The sequence below is a fragment of the Monodon monoceros genome, unplaced genomic scaffold, assembly GCF_005190385.1.
Source record: "Monodon monoceros isolate NGI ecotype Baffin Bay Population unplaced genomic scaffold, NGI_Narwhal_1 Super_Scaffold_16, whole genome shotgun sequence".
Taxonomy (NCBI): Eukaryota; Metazoa; Chordata; class Mammalia; order Artiodactyla; family Monodontidae; genus Monodon; species Monodon monoceros.
In genome coordinates, this window is record NW_021703772.1 from 23,643,682 (window position 1) to 23,669,444 (window position 25,763).

At 34.8% G+C, this 25,763-nt stretch overlaps 1 protein-coding gene across 1 annotated transcript in view; it reads right to left on the minus strand.

Moving 5' to 3' along the window:
* The window catches only part of SPAG16 (sperm associated antigen 16), an 875,915-nt gene that overhangs the window by 799,488 nt on the left and 50,664 nt on the right, over nt 1-25,763 (minus strand). Inside the window, exons 8-9 of the mRNA XM_029225940.1 lie at nt 25,482-25,551; nt 17,989-18,098 (exon numbers count right to left, since the gene is read on the minus strand). Of these exons, the coding sequence (XP_029081773.1) occupies nt 17,989-18,098; nt 25,482-25,551 (180 nt within the window). The remainder of the gene's footprint in view (nt 1-17,988; nt 18,099-25,481; nt 25,552-25,763) is intronic.

Genomic DNA, 25,763 nt, shown 5'->3' on the forward strand with positions numbered 1-25,763 from the left:
CAGAGACCATTGTTTCGGGGTGCACAAGGAGAGGGGATTCAGAACACAGCCTAAACGAGGTCCAGAGACGGGCATGAGCCACGGCTACAAGCACAGACACCAGAGAACGGCATGAGATGCTAAGGCTGCTGCTGCAGCCACCAAGAATCCTGTGTGCAAGCACAGGTCACTATCCATACCTCCCCTACCGGGAGCCTCTGCAGCCAGCCACTGCCAGGGTCCCATGATCCAGGGACAACTTCCCCGGGAGAACACCACGGCACACCTCAGGCTGGTGCAATGTCATGCCTGCCCCTGCGCCTCAGGCTCGTCCTGCATTCCATATTCCTCCCTCCCCCCGACCTGAGTGAGCCAGAGTCCTCTAATCAGCTGCTACTTTAACCCCGTCCTGTCTGGGTGGGGAACAGAGACCTCAGGTGACCTACACACAGAAGCAGGGCCAAATCCAAAGCTAAACCCAAGGAGCTGTGCGAACAAAGAGAAAGGGAAATATCTCCCAGCAGCCTCAGGAGCAGCGGATTAAATCTCCACAATCAACTTGATGTACCCTGCATCTCTGGAATACCTGAATAGACAACAAATCATCCCAAAATTGAGGCGGTGGATTCTGGTAGGAACTGTAGACTTGGGGTTTGCTTTATGCGTCTAATTTGTTTTTGGTTTTAAGTTTATTTTTGTTTAGTATATATAGGTTATTACCACTGGTAGATTTGTTTATTGATTGGGTTGCTTTTTTCTTTTCTTTTTATACTACATATTTTTTCCTTTTTCTCTTTTTTGTGCCCATGTATGTGTATGCTTCTTTGTGTGATTTTGTGTGTATAGCTTCACTTTTACCATTTGTCCTAGGGTTCCGCCTGTCTGTTTTTTTATCATTTTGTATAGTTTTTAGTGCTTGTTATCATTGGTGGATTTCTTTTTTGGTTTGGTTGCTCTCTTCTTTCTTTTTTATTTTTTTATTACTTTTTAAATTTTTTTTATTTTCAATAATTCTTCTATTTCTTATTTTAATAACTTTATTTTATTTTTTCATTCTTTCTTTGTGTTTTTTCTGCCTTTTCTTCTGAGCCGTGTGGTTGACAGGGTCTTGGTGCCCCAGCCAGGTGTCAGGCCTGTGCCTCTGAGGTGGCAGAGCCGAGTTCAGGATATTGGTCCACCAGAGACCTCCCAGCTCCACGTAATATCAAATGTCAAAAGTTCTCCCAGAGATCTCTATCTCAATGCTAAGACCCAGCTCCACTCAGCAACCAGAAAGCTACACTGCTGGATACCCTATGCAAAACAACTAGCAAGACAGGAACACAGCCCCACCCATTAGCAGAGAGGCTGTCTAAAATCATAATAAGGTCACAGACACCCCAAAACACACCACCGGATGTGGTCCTGCCCACCAGAAAGACAAGATACAACCTCAACCACCAGAACAGAGGCACCAGTCCCCTCCACCAGGAAGCCTACCCAACCCAGCAACCAACCTTAGCCACGGGAGGCAGACATCAAAAACAACAGGAACTATGAAACGGCAGTCTGCAAAAAGGAGATCCCGAACACAGTAAGAAAAGCAAAATGAGAAGACACAGAAACACACACAGCAGATGAAGAAGCAATGTAAAAACCCACCAGACCAAAAAAATTAAAGGGAAATAAGAAGTCTACCTGAAAAAGAATTCAGAGTAATGATAGTAAAGATGATCCAAATTCTTGGGAACAGAATGGAGAAAATACAAAAAACGTTTCACAAGAAGCTAGAAGAACTAAAGAGCAAACAAACAATGATGAACAACACAATAAATGCAATTAAAACTTCTCTAGACAGAATCAATAGCAGACTAAATGAGTCAGAAAAACAGACAAGTGACCTAAAAGATAAAATACTGGGAATAACTACTGCAGAGCAGAATGAAGAAAAAAGAATGAAAAGAACTGAGGACAGTCTCAGAGACCTCTAGGACAATATTAAATGCACCAAAATTCAGACTACAGGGGTCTCAGAAGAAGAGAAAATGAAAGGGACTGAGAAAACATTTGAGGAGATTATAGCTGAAAACTTCCCTAATACGGAAAAGGAAATAGTCAATGAACTCCAGGAAGCACAGAGAGTCCCATACAGGATAAATCCAAGGAGAAACATGCCAAGACACATATTAATTAAACTTTCAAAAATTAAAGACAAAATATTAAAAGCAGCAAGGGAAAAACAACAAATAACATACAAGGGAATCCCCATACAGTAAACAGCTGATCTTTCAGCAGAAACTCTGTAAGCCAGGAGGGAGTGGCAGGACATATTATAAGTGATGAAAGGGAAAAACCTACAACCAAGATTACCCAGCAAGGATCTCATTGAGATTTGATGGAGAAATTAAAACCTTTACAGACAAGCAAAAGGTAAGAGAATTCAGCACCACCAAACCAGTTTTACAACAAATGCTAAAGGAACTTCTCTAGGCAGCAAACACAAGAGAAGGAAAAGACCTACAATAACAAACCCAAAACAATTAAGAAAATGGTAATAAGAACATACATATCAATAGCTACCTTAAATGCGAGTGGATTAAATGCTCCAACCAAAGGACATGGACTGGCTGAATGGATACAAAAATAAGACCCACATATACACTGTCTACAAGAGACCCACTTCAGACCTAGGGACACATACAGACTGAAAGTGAGGGGATGGAAAAAGATATTCCATGCAAACGGAAATCAAAAAAAGCTGGAGTAGCAATTCTCATATCAGACAAAGTAGACTTTAAAATAAAGACTATTACACGAGACAAAGAAGGACACTACATAATGATCAAGGGAACAATCCAAGAAGAAGATATAACAATTGTAAATATTTATGTACCCCACATAAGAGCACCTCAAGGCATAAGGCAAAAGCTAACAGCCATAAAAGGGGAAATCGACAGTAACACAATCATAGTAGGGGACTTTAACACCCCACTTTCATCAAGGGACAGCTCATCCAAAATGAAAATAAATAAAGAAACACAAGCTTTAAATGATACATTAAACAAGATGGACTTAATTGATATTTATAGGACATTCCATCCAAAAACAACAGAATACACTTTCTTCTCAAGAGTTCATGTAACATTCTCCAGGATAGATCATATCTTGGATCACAAATCAAGCTTTAGTAAATTTAAGAAAATTGAAATTCTATCAAGTATCTTTTCTGACCACAATGCTATGAGACTAGATTATCAATTACAGGAAAAAATCTGTAAAAAATACAAACACATGGAGGTTAAACAAGACACTACTTAATAACCAAGAGATCACTGAAGAAATCAAAGAGGAAATCAAAAAATACCTAGAAACAAATGACAATGAAAATATGACAACCCAAAACCTATGGGATGCAGCAAAAGCAGTTCTAAGAGGGAAGTTTATAGCAATACAATCCTACCTCAAAAAACAAGAAACATCTCAAATAAACAACCTAACCTTACACCTAAAGCAACTAGAGAAAGAAGAACAAAAAAACTCCAAAGTTAGCAGAAGGAAAGAAATCATAAAGGTCACATCAGAAATAAATGAAAAAGAAATGAAGGAAACGATAGCAAAGATCAATAAAACTAAAAGCTGGTTCTTTGAGAAGATAAAAAATAATGATAAACCATTAGCCAGACTCATCAAGAAAAAAAGGGAGAAGACCCAAATCTGTAGAATTTGAAACGGAAAAGGAGAAGTAATCACTGACACTGCAGAAATACAACGGATAATGAGACATTACTACAAGCAAATCTATGCCAATAAAATGAACAAACTGGAAGAAATGGACAAATTCTTAGAAAAGCACAACTTCCAAGACTGAACCAGGACAAAATACAAAATATAAACAGTTCAATCACAAGCACTGAAAATGAAATTGTGAGTAAAAATTATCCAACAAACAAAAGCCCAGGACCAGATGGCTTCACAACTGAATTCTATCAAACATTTAGAGAAGAGCTAACACCTATCCTTCTCAAACTCCTCCAAAATATGGCAAAGGGAGGAACACTCCTAAACTTATTCTACGAGGCCACCATCACCCTGATACCAAAACCAGACAAAAATGTCACAAAAATAGAAAACTACAGGCCAATTTCACTGATGAACACAGATTCAAATATCCTCAACAAAATACTAGCAAACAGAATCCAAAAGCACATTAAAAGGATCATACACCATGATCAAGTGGGGTTTATTCCAGGAATGCAAGGATTCTTCAATATACGCAAATCAATCAATGTGATACACCATATTAACAAACTGAAGGAGACAGCCTCTTCAATAAGTGGTGCTGGGAAAACCTGACAGCTACATGTAAAAGAATGAAGTTAGAACACTCCCTAACACCATACACAAAAATAAACTCAAAATGGATTAAAGACCTAACTGTAAGGCCAGACACTATAAAACTCTTAGAGGACAACACAGGCAGAACGCTCTATGACATAAATCACCGCAAGATCCTTTTTGACCCACCTCCTAGAGAAATGGAAATAAAAACAAAAATAAACAAATGGGACCTAATGAAACTGAAAAGCTTTTGCACAGCAAAGGAAACCATAAACAAGACGAAAAGGCAATCCTCAGAATGGGAGAAAATATTTGCAAATGAAGCAGCTGACAAAGGATTAATCTCCAAAATTTACAAGCAGCTCATGCAGCTCAGTATCAAAAAAACAAACAACCCAATCGAAAAATGGGCAGAAGACCTAAATAGACATTTCTCCAAAGAAGTTATACAGATTGCCAACAAACACGTGAAAGGATGCTCAACATCAGTAATCATTAGAGAATGATGTAAATCAAAACTTCAATGAGGTATCACCTCATACCAGTCAGAATGGCCATCATCAAAAAAACCTACAAACCATAAATGCTGGAGAGGGTGTGGAGAAAAGGGAACCCTCTTGCACTGTTGGTGGGAATGTAAATTAATATAGCCACTATGGAGAACAGTATGGAGGTTCCTTAAAAAAATAAAAATAGTACTACCATACGACCCAGCAATCCCACCACTGGGCATGTACCCTGAGAAAACCATAATTCAAAATTCATGTACCACAATGTTCATTGCAGCTCTATTTACAATAGCCAGGACATGGAAGCAACCTAAGTGTGCATCAAGAGATGAATGGATAAAGAAGATGTGGCACATATATACAATGGAATATTACTCAGCCATAAAACGAAACAAAATTGAGTTATTTGTAATGAGGTGGATGGACCTAGAGTCTGTCATATAGAGGGAAGTAAGTCAGAAAGAGAAAAACCAATACCGTAAGCTAACACATATATATGGAATCCAAAAGAAAAGAAAAAGTGGTTCTGAAGAACCTAGGGGCAGGACAGGAATAAAGATGCAGACATAGAGAATGGACTTGAGGACATGGGGAGAGGGTAGGGTAAGCTGGGATGAAATGAGAGAGTGGCATGGACATATATACACTACCAAATGTAAAATAGATAGCTAGTGGGAATCAGCCACATAGCACAGGGAGATCAGTTAGGTGCCCTGTGTCCACCTAAAGGGGTGGGATAGGGAGGGAGGGAAGAGATATGGGGATATATGTATAGCTGGTACACTTCGTTATACAGCATAAACTAACACACCATTTAATGCCATTATACTCCAATAAAGATGTTTAAAAAATAAGATAAAAAAATAAATATCATATTGTGTGTATGTAAGAGAATACCTATATTTTTAGGAATTACCCACAAATTATTTGGTAAAAGGAAATATAATAAACAAAATTACTAAAAGAAAATATTCAAGCAAAGCATTCTGATTTTGGCATAGGAAAGGATCTCTTATGCAAGTGACAATAAGTGTTACCATAAAAGAAAGTATTGATAAATTTACCTACATTAAAATGAAGAACTTTTAGCTGGGTTACTTTTTTAAAAATAAAAACCATATATATTTAAGGTGTAAAACATTAAAAAATGAAGAACTTTTATTCATTAAAGACACTATAAAGAAATAGAAAATATAAGTCACCATGTGTGACAAGATTTCTACAATCATGCAACGGACCTAGGAATCAATACCTAAAATACACTGCAAATATTCTTCAGAGATCAAGAACCTAATAGAAAAATGGGCAAAAGATATGAACTGACATTTCAAAGAATCTAACATATGAAATGTCTGTAAACAAAAGGGAACTTGTTAAATTTAATTATTAATCAGAAAAATGAAAATTAAGACCCCATGAGGTAACATATTTTACTTATTAGATTGGCAAAAATAAAGAACCCTGGTAATACCAAGTGTTGGAAAGGACACAGAGTAAGAGGAATTCTATGTATGGGTTTGTAGACATGTCCAACTAATTTCAAAAAGAATACGACATCATCTAGTTAAATCCTCATCTCTCCAGCAATTCCACTCCTAGATTAATATCCTACAGAAAACTTTGCATATGTGCACCTGGAGGTGTGTACAAGAATATTCATGGCAGCATGTTTATTGGACCAGGATTTTGAAAACAACTTGAACATCCATTAATAACAGAAGAGAAAAGTAAATAGTGTGAAATGAATTACAAGCCTCATATAAGAATGTGGAAGAATCTTAGAAATAAAACACCAAAATGAAAAAGCAAGTTGTATAAGACTAGATACATAGTCTATAACTTGCATTTATGTTATTTATATATATATATGTAAATACATATAATATATAATTCATATATTATAGTCAAATATAGTATATTAGATTAAGGAAATATTACTTGAACACATTTATATTTTAAACTGTAGATACTGATATTGACTGAAGTTTTGAAAATGTAAAAACCTAAGCATTTTTTTCATTGCAATCTCATTTTTGTATTTTCTAAATCCTTCATGCTTACACATAATTCAAAATAAATAGGAGAGTTAAAAACCTGAGAATAATTAGTATTTCTTAATTACTATCATTCTGATTAAAATTTACTCCTTTTTATGTAAAGCAGAATATATTTAGTGTAATAATGTATTTCCATTTATTTGATTTTCTACTCAGATCAGAATTATAAACAAGTTGACTTAATCCTTACACATTTAACATGGCACGATATTATGAATAAATATTTTGATTAATATATTTCCTTAGGGATGTTTAATGAATTATTTCAACTATTAAAAACATTCAAAATTATTAAAACATTAAACAAAACACAAAAACATTAAACAAAACATATCAAATTATAGGCATTAAAATTTCTATTTGTGCACGGTTTTAGACTTTTTAATGCATTCCATATTTCTAAACTCTAAAAATAATACAAAACTAATTTCCTTTTTTTCAACTTTATGTCTGGTAAATAGAATGATTTAACATTTTAATGTAATATTCATAATTATTGGCCAAATGTCAACCAGATCCTTGGTTGGTGCCAGAATCACAATACTTCAGGCAAAAGCAGTAATAACTGCTTAGCAATATTCAAGAATACAATACAAAATGCGACTAAACTCGCTCTAATAAGGCAAGGTATCAGCATGTAAGTGTGTTTAATTGCTTTTGAAGTGCACCATTACCATGGCCAGTGTGGCAAAACACAACATGATGACATACACTGACATATCAGAGTTGAAGGGACCTTTCTCTCCTCTTTACATTTTCATATCATTATATTTAAACTATAATCTATTTCATATAAACACCAACAGATATCATGGCAAAGATATTAAATAAGATTCCATGTTTTCATTAAGTGAATCAAAATATAAAATAGCACCTAAAGAAGTTGAGAGTTGTGTACAATTTTTATAAGCATAGTAGCACTTTCACACATATAACAGCAAACATGTAAACATTAGAAGATCAGAATTAGCCACCTTAATGCACTAATGTCCATATCTCAGTGTGGATAAAATCTGAATCAGGGAAACCATACCTACAATCAAAGAAAGCTATTGCTAAATCATTCAGGCCATTATATAATAAAATGACAAAAATGGTTAAAAAAGTAATGAATCTAGAAGTCTTAACAGACTTCTATTCAGTGTTACCCATATCATGTTTAACACAAAAGAATAAAATAGTATTAGCAATTAAGTATTATTTATCTTCTGGTAAATACCCTTTTCTACAGGAACACTATCCTTTAATTCATATCAATTCTGTAACAGGCACTGTGGTAGATATATTACATATGTTATTTCATTGAATCATGACAAACACCTGTTGATGCACATATTATTCTTCCCAATTTATAAAGATGGAAGCATATAAGTCAAGTAATTTGCCCAGGTTTGTACAAGTAATAAGTGGTAGACCTGGGTTTCACATACAGACTAGGCTTCCAAATAATTCAAACTCTAAAACAGTTTCTGACAAAGTACATGCTAAACAGACGCTATGCTGAAGGAAAAAAATGGATTGTGATAGTTAACTCATACAAGAATAAGTTATAAAAGTATTAAATTAAGGATAAAAAGTAATTTTCTCCCTTAACAAAACATATATGTGATATATAGAGATACACATATATACATGCACAATTTCTAAGACCTAAAAGAAGTCAGGATAAATGGACAAGTATAAAAACTAATCAATAGCATATGAAAACTCATCCATAGCTTATGAGAAAGTAGTTATTTTAATAACTATATTGGTAGTATAAGCTAGGTTTTGAAAAGCCATTCTTATATTACATGTATTATTGATTAATGAACAAAATTAAATGATTAAAAAATAATGTGACTTAAATTATTAACTGTAATTAAAAGCTATTTTTAGGGAAATATCTAAAATTTAGCTAAAGTTTTCCTTATAAGCTGTGAATAGTTGTTGCTAAACCAGCTTTTGGCTGCGTAAGTAATCTACAAATTTTAGTATAGGCTTTTTAATTGTTCCTTTAGTAAGATTCTTAAATTCTATTTAAATATAAAGAAAACATGAATATTTCCCAAAATGTAACAGGTATCTATTTCTAAATTTGATTTTTAAATATTTAAGATATAAAATATTGTGTAAATTTTGTTGTACATATTGCAATGTTTATATATCCTTCCCAGCTTGTCCTCTGTTCTTACCCATTTGGATAAAAATTATTAATGTTTTCTTGATAATATTTTTACAATACTTTAAAGCATGGTTTCCAACAAAAACATATAAGGGGTATTAAAATATTAATCTGTGTTCAGATAGAAGCATAACAATCTAGATAGGATTTTTTCATTTAAAAGAGCATGTCTATACTCCAACCCCAAAGAGGTTAAGAAATAAATCAGGCAGCAAAAGGATGGAAGGGACAGTTAGCAGTCCCTTATCTTTCCTAATATTTTCCCCGATTTCTTGAAATACTTTCAGTGGTATGTTTTGTGTTTGTTTGTGTGTGTGTGTGTGTGTGTGTGTGTGTGTGTTTTATCACTTTTCCTGAATCATCACTGAGTACACAGGTCAGGACACAAAGTGTGTGGTAGATTTTTAACATACAAAAATTGTAATCTAGCTCCAAATTTAACTCTTCAGCACGTAATTAAAGCAACATATTTGAACTACAGTGGATTCCATGTGATTCTCTTTTTTTCCCTCTACAATGAAAAAATACATTCTACATCTAATATTACCTTTTAAAACTATTCAAATCTATATGGAATTCTTCTATTTCACTTCTCTTTAATAAATATGTTGATACATTTAAAGTTTCACCTGCATAATTATTCAAAGTCTCATTAAAGTAGTAATTTCTTTCTCTTAACTGTGACTTATGTGATTGCAAAAGACATTCAATTAACTGCATAATGATTCTTATTTCTTTTAGAGTAAAATATATTTCACAGATAGAAAGAAAGTATGTTATAAAGTATAGTTATCTTCACAAAAACTAACACGTTGACTATTTTAGTAACTCACTGATTGGCTTAAAGAGAGAAGAAAAACCACTTTTCCACTATTAACACAATTCGTTTCCTTAATTCAAAAAAAAATAGTTTAAACCGTAAGAATTTACTTTAGAGTACAATCTCAAATGTTATAGAAAAATACAGAGAAATTAACATGGAATATCAGGAAGCCAGATAGCTAACTGGCTTGAGAAGTAAAGATATACAATTGTCTAAGGAGGATTAATCCAGTTTACAAAGGCACATTTAAGGAAGAATTATTCAATACCACACGGAATGGACTACTGGAGAACAGTCTAGGAAGCAGCTAAGGTAGTCCACAGAGACCAGCCTTAGAAGGGTGGGAGTCATAATTAAAAGGAAAAAGGAGTAGAACAATAGGTGGTTTGAAGGTGGTTTTTGAAAGTCCCCTATAACCTCTACCAGATCCCCCAAATCCAACCAAAATAAACATTAATTTAAGTAAATTTGCTCTGCGAATGAAGCTTAGACCCTTTACAATCAGATTTTGAACCCCTAAATCTCCCTTCACCACCCCCACCTCCATTTAAAAATGCAGAACCTGGGCTTCCCTGATGGCGCAGTGGTTAAGAATCCACCTGCCAATGCAGGGGACACAGGTTTGATCCCTGGTCTGGGAAGATCCACATGCTTTGGAGCAGCTAAGCCCGCGAGCCACAAATACTGAGCCCACGAGCCACAACTACTGAAGCCCATGCACCTAGAGCCCGTGCTCCACAACAAGAGAAACCACCGCAATGAGAAGCCCGCGCACCACAATGAAGAGTAGGCCCCGCTCGCCGCAAGTAGAGAAAGCCCGCACGTAGCAACAAAGACTCAGTACAGCCAAAAACAAATAAATAAAATAAATAAATTTATTTTTTTAAAGTGCAGAAGCTGCCAATTAATGTAAAAACGGCATCAATGGGAGCTTGGGAGACACTGGAAGGATAGGATCAAAGATGATAATGTCATATTTTTCAACTGACTGAATTAGTAGAATGCAGACACTATTAAAAGGCATTTTAAAAATGAAGAAATTAGCCTATTTATGAAATATGATGATTTGTGAATTGTCATGTTAATTTTGAGGTAATGGTACTATATCAAAATGGAAATTATTATAAAAGCTGAGTATGGCAATATGTAGGTTTGAAAGTCATCAGCAAAGACGTTATACTTGAAAATATATTATGGAATTAGAAAAGTCATTTTAGGAATAGCAACTCTATTACATGGATTTAGTGGAGAAAATTAATGTATTCTCAGTTCCAAAAAAGAGTTATAGAATAAAACTCAAGTTAATTTGAGTCATCTATAGTATTTATGAAATATTTTCTTTTTTAATGTTTTATTTTGACAACAAGAACATAGCTTGATAGAAAATCATGAGGAAATATACAGAGTAGATAGAGATGGTACAGAGAAATCTGAGACAAGGCACTTGAAAATCTTGTCTTCAGATTTCCCTTTATTCTGTAAACCTAAAAAGTGACCTGATCCTCCCTGTTAAAGGCTAGCATGCCTCCCTTGACCAAAAGCAATTCACTCCTCTGCCTTGCAAGATAGCTCATACCCCTCTTACAATATATTCCCCACCTCATCACTGGACAACTGACCAAAATCCATTTAATTTACAATATAACCTAGCCAGGGAAGTACTGACTCTGTTTAGACAGAAAAAGAACTACTCCCAAAGGAATTGTAGGAATTAGCCAACATGTACCTATGAGTGCCAAGAGAGTACATGTAGGCCTATATTCTGAGGCTGTTGAGGCAAAGGAGCTAGAACATAAAGTTGGACAAGGGAGAATTTATAAATATGGGACTACTCTCCTCTGACATAGCATTTAGCCCCCTGGGAAAGACGCTGGTGTTAGTAAGATGCTAGGAGGGCTCCTAAAAGCTTCAAAAAAGTGATGGCCTAGCTAAATAAAGTAGAAATGCCAAATCTACCATGAAAAATAGTGGAAAAAAGCATCAAAAGACTCAGATAAATGAGCATGTGACAGTGGGCATACTATTCAAGGCTGAAAAACCCATGAGATAACCACAGGATGTCCAGAGGCTACAGCAACTATGAAAGCATCAAAGATTGTGCTGGAGAGGGGGGCAGCAACATCACTGAGAAACTCAGTTGTGGCTCTCCTCTAGGATGATGGTAGATGTTATTAGAGAACCAGGGTCCCTGAAACCAATGGGAATGACAGGAGCCCGTGAAAAGAAAGGTCCGATGGGAGCACGTAAATATCAAAAGCAAGGTGGGCACAATTATGGAAAAGATCAGAGTAGCTATGCGAGAGCCTGATCCAGAGATAGCTAGGGAGATAATTAATAGAATCAACATCCTTACAGGCCAGCAAGGGTAATGCTTGGGAAATATGGGAATCCAACAAGGGTAATGCTCAGTCTGTATAACAAGAAGAAATTGAGGATTGATTATCAAGATGCTGAAGGCAGCCATCCCATAAAAAGCCACAATCTCTTGCCTGATTTCCAGACCCGAGCCAGTTTTTACACACTGAACCTTTTGGCCAGGCCTCTAGGAAGAAGGATCCTACAACACAAAAGCAAGTATATATGATAATTTACTCAGACAGCTACACACACAGAAGAAGAAGGAATACCCCACACATTTGAAATTGTTGAAATAGGGTCTAGCATGGTATTGATACTCAAGAATGTACAGTGTTATGATGCCCCCCATTAGCACTGAGGAATATGGAGACCAGGTAATAAAGTATTGGCCCAGGTCTGGCTCCTGAGATAGGAACCATGAACCCACCTGCTTGTCATTTCCTTAGTCTCCAAATAAGTAATTTGCAAGAACATACATGGTAACTGTCAGAACTCCATCATTAGTTCTTGACCTATGGAATAAAGGTTGCTGTAGTTGGAAATGCCAAGTGAATGGCTCTGAAACTGCTCCCTTCTCTGATCAATATAACCAAAAATAATATTGCAAACTGAGGCAGGGCAGGGGGAGTGTTGGCAGAAATTTGCCAAAGGATGTCGATGTGGCGGTTACCATTATATTCCCATATAATCCCCTACCTCTACATGGCAAAGAGAAGTAAACGTAACTCCTTTCCCTCAGGGCCATGTAAATTTCTCTATTCACCATCAAATTATAGTAATCCTGATCATCTTATACTTTCCACTATATAAATGAAATCACCCTAAATGGGTCTGGTGAGCAAGAAGTGGCAAGTACCCTAGACGTCTTAATAAGACACATGTGTGCCAGAGAAGAAATAAACACCAAGAAAATTCTGACTAGAGCATGTTGAGTTAATGCTTCTAAACAAAAGGCAAGCTGCTGCTTATTGTATCCTCCATCTTGAACAAAGAACATAGTTTAAATGATGTCTGGACCAAGAAAAGTTTTGCAACAGGTCCAGGGTATGATACAAGATATCCTACCTGCCCCTTCAGTCTTATAGCCCAGCAGATCCAATGGTGCTCAAATTATCTGTGGAAAATAAGGATGCTGTAAGAAAGACTATAAACAGCTCCAGCAGAACTGCAGTACTGACTTCTAGACTTCTAGAGAAAAGGCATGCTCATCTCTGTTGATCACTATTCCTATCAGTTCTCCTTTAAAAGGAGTCAGATCCCAGTATGCTCCTGAGCTCTGATAGAGTCTAAGGACTTACGACCTGAGTTATTTTTCATGAACTAGGAATGCTGTATGTCCTCAAAGCCATGATTCTGGACATGCAAAAAATCCCAGTTCATCTTAAAAAGGAATAATTATAATTGAAATTGTGCTTGAGCACTTCAGAAAGGTACAAGTAAATTACATGAGCTGGCAGCTTAAAATCCCAAATTTCCACTCTCGTTTCAATGCCATATGTCCTACTATACCTATGGCTTTGTGAGTTCACAATGACCAGGTAACGGAGAAAGAAAAAAAAATCTAGCCTAGTTTCTAGATGGGCTTGCATGATATGCCATCTCTGCTACCAATGGACAGTCACTGGATTATAATTCTGCCAAAGAGGACCCCCTACTGCTCTGGCCTGATAAGCTATGAAGTCTTCAAGTATGAAGACTATGCACAGGCTCAGTAACAAGGACTTTCCCTAAGCAAAATTTATTGGCCACCACTCAGTGCTTTTAAATGTCCAGCTTGCCAACAGCAGAAGCCAACGTGTAACCCTTGCTATGGCACCTCACCATGCGAAGCCAGCCTGCCACCTGGTGGCAGACATTATTTTGAACCTCTCTCATTTTGGAGGGGTTACTGATCTGTTTTCACTGGACAAATATGTATTCATCATAGCATGCAAGGTTCACTTAGGAAAACAAAAACATGACTCTAAATCACCTTCCAAGTCTTCCCTGAAGGGACAGTAGCCATTTACAAGGGCAATTCTTTTACCTCAGACCTTTCAGAGATAATTAGATATTAACTTTGAGTGCATTCCCTTTACTGGAAACATAAAAACACCATCCAATAGTCAGACTAGGAGGTTATGATAGCCTCATGATAAATGGTATTTTGGCTCCAGTCTGTTTCGCAGTAAACCCAGTGGGTTTGTGGACTCGTTCCCTGGTTACTTCCTCAGTTTCTGACTGTACACCTGGAATAGACATACTAGTCAATTAGTAAAATCTCCTCATTGGCTCACTGTTTTGTGAAGTAAGTGCTACTATGGTAGGAAGGATCAAGCAGAAGCCCTAGAAATTAACCTACCAAAAGAGTAAACTAAAAGCAAATCACAGTCCTGTGGGAATTACAGAAATGTGTGCCACAATAAAGTAGTGGAAAGATATAGAGGATAGATACCCATCGCATCCTCATTAATTACCAGTTCAGCCTTTGCAGAAAATTGATGGATCTCACAAAATGACTGTGGATTACTGTAAAATTAGTAAGGTGTGGTCTACAATGGCAACTACTATTTCAGATGGGATATTTGCTTTCACTGCTCTGAGTGCACCACAATCCAAATACTTAGAAATTCCCTTATACATTGTCATGAAATACAATTCATGCTTATGACCAAAGTATGCATTTTACAGTAAAAGAAATATGGTTATGGGCTAACACCCACAGAATTAATGATAGGCCATCCCGCAGAAACAGATGGCCTGATGGAATAGCAGAATAGCTTATTAAAAAATCAGCTGCAGTGTTAGTTTAGAAACACCACCAGTGTTGTTCTCACACAGTCACGGAAACCAAAGGTTCACAGCAACAGATGTAGCCCCTCTAATTATTACATCTCATAACCAACCTGCAAAGAGTTTGCCTCCTGTGCCAGCAACCTTAGGCTCTGCTATTCAATGGCTTAGTTCAAAAGAGAAAGATGCGTCTATTGTGGCACAGAGGGAAGGCACCATCAGATTAAAACTAAGTCTGACATCTAGTGATTCAGAGATTTTTGTGACTGTTTTGTACTTTTTGACCTTCTGGAACCCAGAAAAAAATCTGGCACACCCTTAGTACATGCATGTTAAGTAGTAAATATCAATGGAAAACTATAACAATCCAAGATAGCAGGACCACTAAATACTCAGACCCTTCAGGATTAAAGATATGGGTCCACTCACCACATAAAGAACTCCAATGAGCACTGGCTAAGCAAAACACAAACCCTGAATGAGAACTAAAAGAAGGAAGAAGTATATCAAGTATATGTCATGGCTGGAAATAAACTATTCAGCTATAAATATTTCTGTCACATACATATTAATTAATGAGCTTTTTTCTAATCCCTCCCCTGTTATTGTGTGTTAGAAGTTCCTCCCCCCATGCCCTGCATCCCTCGCTTATCTCCAGCTCCTACAAGACAGCCTCCTCCTTCACAGTCCTCCTACCTGATGGACCCAGTTCCTCGAGGCTGGTAACAATGCTCTCCCACTGTGCCTCCTGCCATTGACAATCTCTGAGTTGTCTTCCTGTCCCCTAGATGACATCTTAGCTCTTCTGTCGCCTATGTAATCAATTCCATGTATTAAGGTTATTTTGTTCAAACGATCTAAACTAGTTTTATCTGACTTAAACCCAAAATGATTTCCTGACTTTGCCTGAATGAAAAGGCAAAACGTCAGAAAAATTCATTAAATAACTGATTTTAAAATTGCAAAAGTGAATAAAACATTCCTCCTACCCTATTTTTTCTTCACTTTTATACAGACGACACACGATAAAACTTTTATATGTAGACTAAAACCCAAGAATTGATTGCTAATGAAAGGAGGCAAACTATCTTGAGAGATACACACTTTCATGTTGGGATTGAAGACAAGAGCAAAGCTTGGAATGACATTAGAGCACCCCTGCCCCTGACACACATGAGATCTGGCACCATACCATAGGAGAGAATGGTAGGATGTGAGGGTGGGGTGTGGGAAAGGAAAGGCAGCCTCTGTCAAATATACTATGCTTTAATCCCAAAGTTCCAAAATTTCTCTATTTATTTGGCCACTGTTGGGGCTATGGCCTGCCCAGCCTTCCTGCCTGCTCTGTTCCAATGTCCCTGGCAGCTGATCCTGTCACCCACTTACAGACAGCCCACAGTCACCCTTCACACATTCTTAAATGAAGAAGAAACTCATGCAAGTTTGGAATTTTGATTATGACACAGAGCTGAATATATTTAACTACTGACCTGAAACAGTCATTTCTAAGTATGACTTACTACCTGAAAAAGAATGCCTATGCCACGTCAGAAGATGAAAATGTTTCTCATGACAACCACCACTATCACACCCAGAATCCTTAACTCTGAATTTTCTTTATTATTGCGAGTCTTTTATTTGCTCCCTGACTTACTAGCCTCTGTGGAGATAAATAAAGATTATCCAAACAAGAACAAGCACTACTTAGTGACAGCAATGGAGTCATCTACTGCCACTGACTGCATTAGGCAGAGACTCAAATTACAGGCAGGCGGAGAAGTGGGAAAGCTTTATGGTGACAAAAGAGGGTCTGTCCTGATGGGACCTTGGAGACATGGGGAACCTGAGGCAGGCTGACTAAAAGAGGGGATTTCCCTCAAATACCATAAACCTAAAAGATTAGTATTGATGATAGAGGAACAGTAAAATAGTAGTCTAAATATCACTAGAAAGTGATTATCAAAGCCTTAGTATAACCTAAAAGCATTTAGTCTGTATTTTATTCAAATATTATATATGATACTAGATTCCAATTCATACCTTTGAGGAAGAAAAATGTTATAGATATTAGCTAAGTAAATGATTATTTGAATTCATAAAAATCTGTTGTTCTTATAGCATTACTACACTAAAAAGTTATATTTGTAAATGCTTTCATTTTTAAATAAATGTCAGATATTTTAGAACTCAAAGGTATTTATAAAAACATTCATTACCTCAGCTAAACTTTTATGCAGTTTTCATGACAAGAAACTAAACCCTTCATAGGTTTTGTGTAATTTTCTTTCTTCATTTTTTATCTCTTTGACCAGACATTTTTTTTGCAGTACACGGGCCTCTCACTGTTGTGGCCTCTCTCGTTGCGGAGCACAGGCTCCGGACGCACAGGCTCAGCGGCCATGGCTCATGGGCCCAGCCGCTCCACGGCATGTGGGATCTTCCTGGACCGGGGCACGAACCTGTGTCCCCTGCATCGGCAGGTGGACTCTCAACCACTGCGCCACCAGGGAAGCCCCAGACCAGACATTTTTAATACCATTTTTCTGTAATCACGGAAGATTTTAACTCTCATCCTGATGCACAGCAAAGGCGCTCAGATATAAAGAGATTCTTAAATGGGGTATAATTCTTTCCATTCTTCTTTTTGAAAAGACTAATGAAAGTTTGAAGTTATAGTATGAGAAAATAAATAAGGGATGATCTGATAGTTATTTCTTTTGGACAAAGGTAATTTTAAGCAGAAGAGTGAGCAGGTGAGCAGAAATGGCCATGATTAAGTTTGAGTAAGTGGCAGAGTGATTCACTGAGCTGTCTCTGCCACTAATAAATGTGTGTCCCTCAATTAACTAGTTACTAGTAATATTTAAGAACCTCCATTTTCTATCTATAGACCAAGTGGTTTGGAATACATAACTTCTAAATTACTTTTCCAATAAAATAATGATACGAGTCCGTGAATCTGAATATCTGAGAGTTAAGTATGAATTAATGGAAACAAAAATATCATACCTTTGTATTAACTTTCATCTTTGTTTTACGTTTGCTTTGTTCTCTGGCTTCACGAAGACCTTTCTGAGTAGGACCTTCTGGTGCATTTTCCTTTTCACAATTCGGAACAACTATAAGATAATACAGTTTACTCTTAATGTTTATACTGTTTGTAAGAAATATTATAACCAAAAAAATAAGAAAGCCAAATTCATTATACACGTATTTTTTGAAGTATTAAACTAATAATATTAAAATCATACTAAAATGTTTTAAATGAAGTCTCAAATTCATTCCCCAAAAACGCAGGGTGGCATTGCTGCAAGGTTAGTGAAACAGCATTGCGAGCAGTTGAAAAGCATGTGAGCCAATCTCCAGTAACATTATATCTAAATTCCTGTTATCATGAGATTTCATGTGTTTATAAACAAAAGTTGAAGGGAGTCAAAGGAGATAATGCTAAGCAATGACAAAATTTCCCAAGTAGAACTGTATAATAAAGAGATTTTTAAATGAATATTGTATTAATAAAATATTCTCTGTGCTTCACAATGTTGAGAAAAAAAGAAAAGAAAAAACAGGGTAACATTCCACTACAGTTGTAACATTGGTCCCCACACTCTCCTGGACATAAAGGAATCATCTGAGGGAAAAAGAAAAGTGACAGGAAAAGTCTGTTTCTTTTTCACATCTTTCCATATACATAAACATGTTCAGGTATACATAATTTCCCCCTGTATTTCTAAACAGCCAGCTGATTTCAAATAATATGGTTATAATCATTATTAACTCATAATTAAGTGACTAAATGTTCTAATTTATAACATTAATTTATAATACAGAAAAGATGATGAACACAAAAATATGTGGATGATTTCAATGTCAAGACTCTCAAAGAATCCTGATGTTATAAAGTAAGGAAGCATATGCTAACATTTAGTTTCTTTCCTGATCTAATTTTTCCTATTCAGTACCAGTTTCAAGGAAGAAAACCATCAAAATAATCCCCACAATAACATAAAAGCCGAATGCTGCATAAATTAGTACTACATGAAAGTACTTTAAAAACTTCTAACACTAGGGTATCCAGACTACATGTCCTCGCTCTACGGTGCTACAAGTTAGAGCCCCACAGCATCTGGAAGTCAAAATGTGGAGAAAAGGCAACAACTACAGCTCATTGAGATTAGAGAAAAATTTTCACTTCGAATTCTCTTTTATTGTATTTTCCTCTTCAACAGCCAAGAGTGAAAGCCTGATAATGATAATAATTTAAAATAATAATCATTAGCATTTATGCCTCATTGATGTTTTACTATCTAACAGGTGCTGGTCTAAACAATTTACACGTATTATTTCATGAAATCCTGTCATTAACCCTGTGAAGGTCACTACATTTTGTTCCCTTTTACATATAAGGAGAATTTGTATAGTAATATCTACAGGGAAGAAAGGAGAAAGCAGTAAGGAGAGAAATCCAGGATTCTGGTAGATAATTCTAGGAATACGAGCAGACCTCAGATAGCATGGAAAACATTACTAAGCACCACTTCATGAAAGAAATAAAATAAAAAGCAAGAAACAAACAAAATGGTAAGGATAAATGAAAGTAAAAAATCAAAAAGGGCTTGGTTTATATATAAGGATATGTAGTTGTTCCACAATCAAAATGAAATTACAAGAATTTATACTTTATAAAAATATTTTAGGAAAAAAATCGACATTTGCAACCAAAACATGAGAATACACATTGCATAGTGCATGTGTAATTGAAAGAAAAGTAACACTTAATTATTTCTCAATGTACCAATAATAAACATGATTCCCACTCTCTATCAGATAAATATCACTTTATACAAAGATTTGTAGAACAAATGAGAGACTCAAACATTGGGTCCTTGTCACATTCATAAAAGTGCATATAATTTTCAAATTCCACATAGTGCTTCTTAATGTTTAGTAACACCCTGGCAAAGTCCATTTCTCCATCACAGGATCCTCATGCTTATCATCTAATGCTTGTTAATGAAAAGGCCTATAGTACTGACTGCTACTATGCAGTTTCCCAAATTTTACTTGGGCACAGTCATAATCTTAAGGAAGGTACAATTCCTTAGTAAACATCAAATAAATAAACAAATTTTCACTTATAGAAATTATAGTTATCGTACTCCCAGTGCAAAATTTCAACCATTTCTTCATGTATGCATACATTCAATCAATGTTAACGAAACATGTTCAGGCCCCTGGTTAACTGTCAGATATGCATGAATATATTCATTTAACAAATACGTAAGTAACTATATTGTGCCAGTCCTTAACTCCATTATAGATTAAACACAGCTGAAAAAAGAATTACTTAACTGAAAAAAATGTTCTGAAGAAATTATCCATAGTTTATGACACGGAGATAAACAGAAAATATCTAAGAGATTAGGAAGCTAAAATGAGATCAAGTACACATCTAATTGGAATTCACAAAAAGGTAACAGAGATAAAGGGAAAGAGGTTATATTTGAAATGATAATATATCTTTCTAAACTAGACCATATACTACATATAGTCATAAGAAATTGACATCTTGTAGTGAAATTCTGAGCAACAAAAAATACCCAATTTAAAAAGCAATTAATTAAACTAAAACCTTTGCTCTACTATATATGACATCTGTTTGTGATGCTGAAGTCAGCTTTCACAGTTTTTCACTTCATAAAACATTTCCAATTTCTAGAAGTTCTTCCTGAATTCATAGTTTCCTATCATAAATTACAAGATATCATAAAATACAATTATATGTAGTTTTATAACCTACTTTGGACATAGGTATCATTGTATTCAAATTGCAACCTCATATGAAATCAAACATCAGCTAACGCAAACATAATAAAAACCAGCACACTGATAAACTTTCTGAGCTTATATAATTTGCACAAAAAAAGTTTTCTCTCATAATATGTAATACTAAAATGCTTTCTGTGTAGTTTCTTGTAAATATTTGATACATATTGCTTTCCATTACAACACAGAAAAATGTAACAAAACTATCACTTCAAACATCTAGCTGATAATAATTCACTATTTCATAGTTTCTCCTAGGAATTTTTCTATTATTCTACATACCAGACAAGAGTAAATGTAGAATTATAAACCCTTTTCAGGTAAGAAATCTGACTACTAAAATATTAATATTCTCTCTAGGTGGTAGCAATTATGGATAATTTTTAAAACATTTTATCACTTAAAATTTTTCTGTAATAAGCGCATCACTTTGATAGTCAAAAAATATGGTACATTTAAAATTTTTTGATAACTACTCCAAGTGAGTCTAAGTTTTATCTTATTCATTAAGTTCAGATTAAATAACAATTAATTAGTCTTTTTCCCAAAGTTCAGAGTAAATGACAATCAAGTCATTGTTTCCTAACTACAGGGCGAATTACATTTAATCTGAAGAATTTCTACTGCCATACCAACTTCTGTTCAAACTGAACGAAAAATAGGTAGATAAATGACAGACAGATAAAATACTTTAAAAATTAAGCCAAAATGAGAAAATGAAAAGGGTAAGAGTTAAATATATTAAAATAATTGTGAAGGACAGCAGGATTTATGAAGAACCACCAGTTAACCAATAAACCAAGTTCTTTTCAAAGTTGACTAAATAAGGTTCTAGTTGATCAGCCAATCTGAGTAATAACAGAGATCACACAGCCAAATGCTGGCATGCCACAAGGAACTTAGGAAAAGGAACTGCAAGTCCTTTATCTAAAACTAGAAGGCATGTTTATAAGGAGCACAAAATTATTCAGTACAGAATTTAAGGAATAACTTTTATTCAGGTAACTGAGACTATGAAACTAAAAAAAAAAAAAAGAAAACCTGTTTTCTTCATGTTGGGCTTGAATTTATTTCTTTTGATCAAAAGTCACTTCAAAACATCACAGATAAAAATGTAATTACAAACTTGATCTTCAAAGTAACTTATAAATGTCAGCCTAGAAAAACATGTAATACATTCATTTATAAATTAGATTAAATACCAGGAGATAATTTCATAAAGGAGTTATCTATAAACCATTATTTTATTTTAATAGAGATGTCAAGGATAAATAAATAAAATCATAAGCTCTTATAAGTAGAATGTAACATTTAGAGATTAACTGATGCAAGCATCAATTCAATGCACAGTTCAACCTTTATGCCATCTTATATTTATTGTTTTTCACAATCTTTATTCATCTTGAGAGTTAGAGTTCCCGAAATTATGGTAGTTTCACATATCATATTTATATCTGATTGTATTCTTCTTAAAAGTTATATATATATGAAAAAAATAATTTTAGATGTAAACAGAAATAAATATTCTTTGAAAAAAATGCAGTAAGGAAAAAATGAAGAAATAATCACATTACCCAAATAAAATTATGTAAACATTTTCGAGTTTCATACATTTAACAGACATGATCTTATACTACATGTTTTTATTTCTTAACATTAATATTTTAATATGAACATTTTTATGTGTGATTTTTAAAGACTTTCTAGTATTGTATGATCAACTATATTGAAACATTCACTTGTGATTAAAGATTAAGACTGCTTGTATAGTTTTGTTACTATAAATATGAGTGCAATAAACATCCCTGTGCATAGACTCTCTAGGCATCACTGAGCATAACTGATATTTCTTTAATATAAAATATTAGGAAAGGAACTACTGAATCAAGGCTGAGAAAAAGTTTTTGAATATGAGAATGCTACACATTTCTTTTAAGCCTTAATCAATCAGAGAACACAATGAACAGTCATCTGGAAATACCAGAATGTTATTTTTATTAAAAATTCACCATTTTGCAGTCTATATTTTAGAGCTTCCCATCATTCTTTTCTAAGTCAACATTATTGAGGTATAATTTACATAAAATAAAATGCATACATTTTAAGTGTAGAGTTCGGTAAGTTTGGACAAAGATAAGTAGGCATATATCTTCAAATCAAGATATAGAACATTTGCACTACCTCCCAAATTATTATTTTCTTATCCTTTACATACCTTACATACCTTATAGAGCATTATTTTACAAGGCTATAATTTTAGTTTTTATCAGTCACTTTCCTTTTAAGAAAATTAAGAAGAGGAAATCTTAACGTTTACATTAACCAGAATTTAACATTTCTAAATCTCTGTACAGTATTCAATTCTGCAGATCTAAGTTTCTTCTGGCTTACTTTTCTTTTGGCCCAAAGAAAATAGTTTAGCATTTCCTGTACTTTAGAATGGCTTGCAACAAAATCTCTCAGCTTCATTTGTATTGAAATGTTTATATTTCACTCTAATTTCTGAAAGATATTTTTATTGAATATAGAATTCTGAATTAAATTTTTCTACATTTTAAACATGTCATTTCATTGTTTCCAGCCTCCAATATTTCTGATGAGAAATAAGCCTTTATTTGCATTATTGTTTCCCTATAGGTAACATGTTTTTTCTCTCTTGCTGATTTCAAGATTTTCTCACATAAATTTTGAGTATGATGCATCCAGGCATGATTTCTTTGTGTTTATAGTTAGTCGCTTTTTTTGGATCTGTGAGTATATGCTTTACATCAAGTTTGGAAAATTTTAGGTCATCTTTTGTTTAAATATTTTTATGCCCCATTCTCATTTTTTTTCCTTTGGGACTCCAATTACTTGTATGTTAAACAGGCAAATTTTCCTTCATTTTTTTTCTCTCTCTTCTTTAGAATAGATGATTTTTATTGATGGCTCTTAAAATTCACTGACACTTCCACCATCTCCAATCTATTGTGAAGTATAAAATTTTGATTTTAGTTATTGTATTTTTCAGTAAGAGATTTCTATTTCCTTTTTTTTTGAGTTTCCATTTATCTGCCAAGATTCTCTACCACTTCATTTATAATGTAATATTTTCCTTTAAGTCCTTGATCATATTAAAAAATAGTTGCTTTAGCATTTTTATATGCTAAATCCAACACCTGGGCCATCTGACTATAGGTTTCCATTTATTTTTTTTGTCTTGATTGTGGATCACATTTTCCAATTTCTATAACATAACTAGAAAAATTTAATTATACACTGAGCAGTATGAAGGTAGATTATTAAACTCTGGACAATTATCTTCCTCTGAAAGGTACTGATTTCTGTTCTAGTAAGCAGTTTAATTTTTTGATGATCACCTTGAATTCCAGGCTTAATTTTATGTTCTGTTCGAGTGGATCCATGGAAAGCCCTAAATATTCCCCAAGGTTCTCTAACTTGGCAAAATTCAAACTCTAAACTCTGTTTCCCCTAGGAATCCTGTGTAAGCTTTCTTTTTGGTTTTATAGGGTGGGTACAGTATGGTTAATGTTAATATGGTGTCACCAAGGTGTTGAAGAGGTCTTTCAATCCAGGCCTGGCCAGAACGCCAATATATCCCATCACTGCTTGACAATTAGAATCCCTGGTCCCCTCTTTTTGTTTTGTTTTGTTTTTCTGTTTTTTACTGGTTTCAATTTTTATTGTAGTTGATTTACAATGTTGTGTTAATTTCAGGTGTACAGCAAAGTGAATCGGTTATATATATACATATATCCACTCTTATTTGGATTATTTTCCCATATAGGCCATTACAGAGTACTGAGTAGAGTTCCCTGTGTCACACAGTAATTCCTTATTAGTTATTTTATATATAGTAGTGTGTATATGTCAATCTCAATCTCCAAATTTATCGTCCCCCTCATACTCCCTGGTAACCATAAGTTTGTTTTCTACATCTGTAACTCTATTTGTGTTTTGTAGATAAGTTCATTTGTACCCTTTTTTTAGATTCCACATATAAGCGATATAATATGATATTTGTCTTTCTCTGTCTGACTTACTTCACTCAGTATGACAATCTCTAGAATAGCCAAAGTAATCTTGAGAAAGAAAAATGGAGCTGGAGTATTAAGGCTCCCTGACTTCAGACTTTACTACAAAGCTACAGTAATCAAAACAGTATGGTACTGGCACAAAAGAGAAATATAGATCACTGGTCCCCTCTTAATCCTAAAGAGTCTTTTCTCTCTGGCAAATCTCAGGTAGTCTTGCATGTGTAGCCCAGCCATCATCTAAGGACTCATAGTACCCTCTCTCACAAACCAGGCCACTGTTCATTGCAGCACCCTCTTATCTGATGCCCTTTCCTACAGATTCTAGATGCTTCAACAACTTATGAACTATAGTCTGCCTTTTCAGTTCAAACAGGACTGCCATGCTCTTCTTGACCTCCATCGCCATAGAGTTTGGTTTGGAAATTTTCCCGGACAAAAAGTCATGATGATGGTGAAGCTCAACTTACAAATTTTCCTTCTATCATTTGCCTTCTGTGACTTGTGATGTTTTCCAATGCCTAAAAATAGCTGCCTCAAATATAAGGTTAAGAAGTCACCCTATCAGCATTTTGAGTTCTGATAGGATTGAAAAATCACCAACCTATAATAAATTACAGTTTTATTATATTTCACTTTTACCTCTGATTTCAGGAGCATGGAAACTATGCCCTATTTCCATACGCTTCAGTGTTTCTTGAAGTCCAGAAATCTAAAAAGTAAAATCCAAAGATATGAGGTTATATACTAAATAACTCAAAAAATGGGTTAAAATACAATGTTTAAATATTGATTACAAAATATAGAAAACATTAATTTCTCTTGGATTAATTCCTATGTATTTTAAAAATTTAAACATTAATTGTAACAAAAGAAAACATAATTTTATTAAGTTTAAATTCAATTCCATGGCAAGTATTAAGT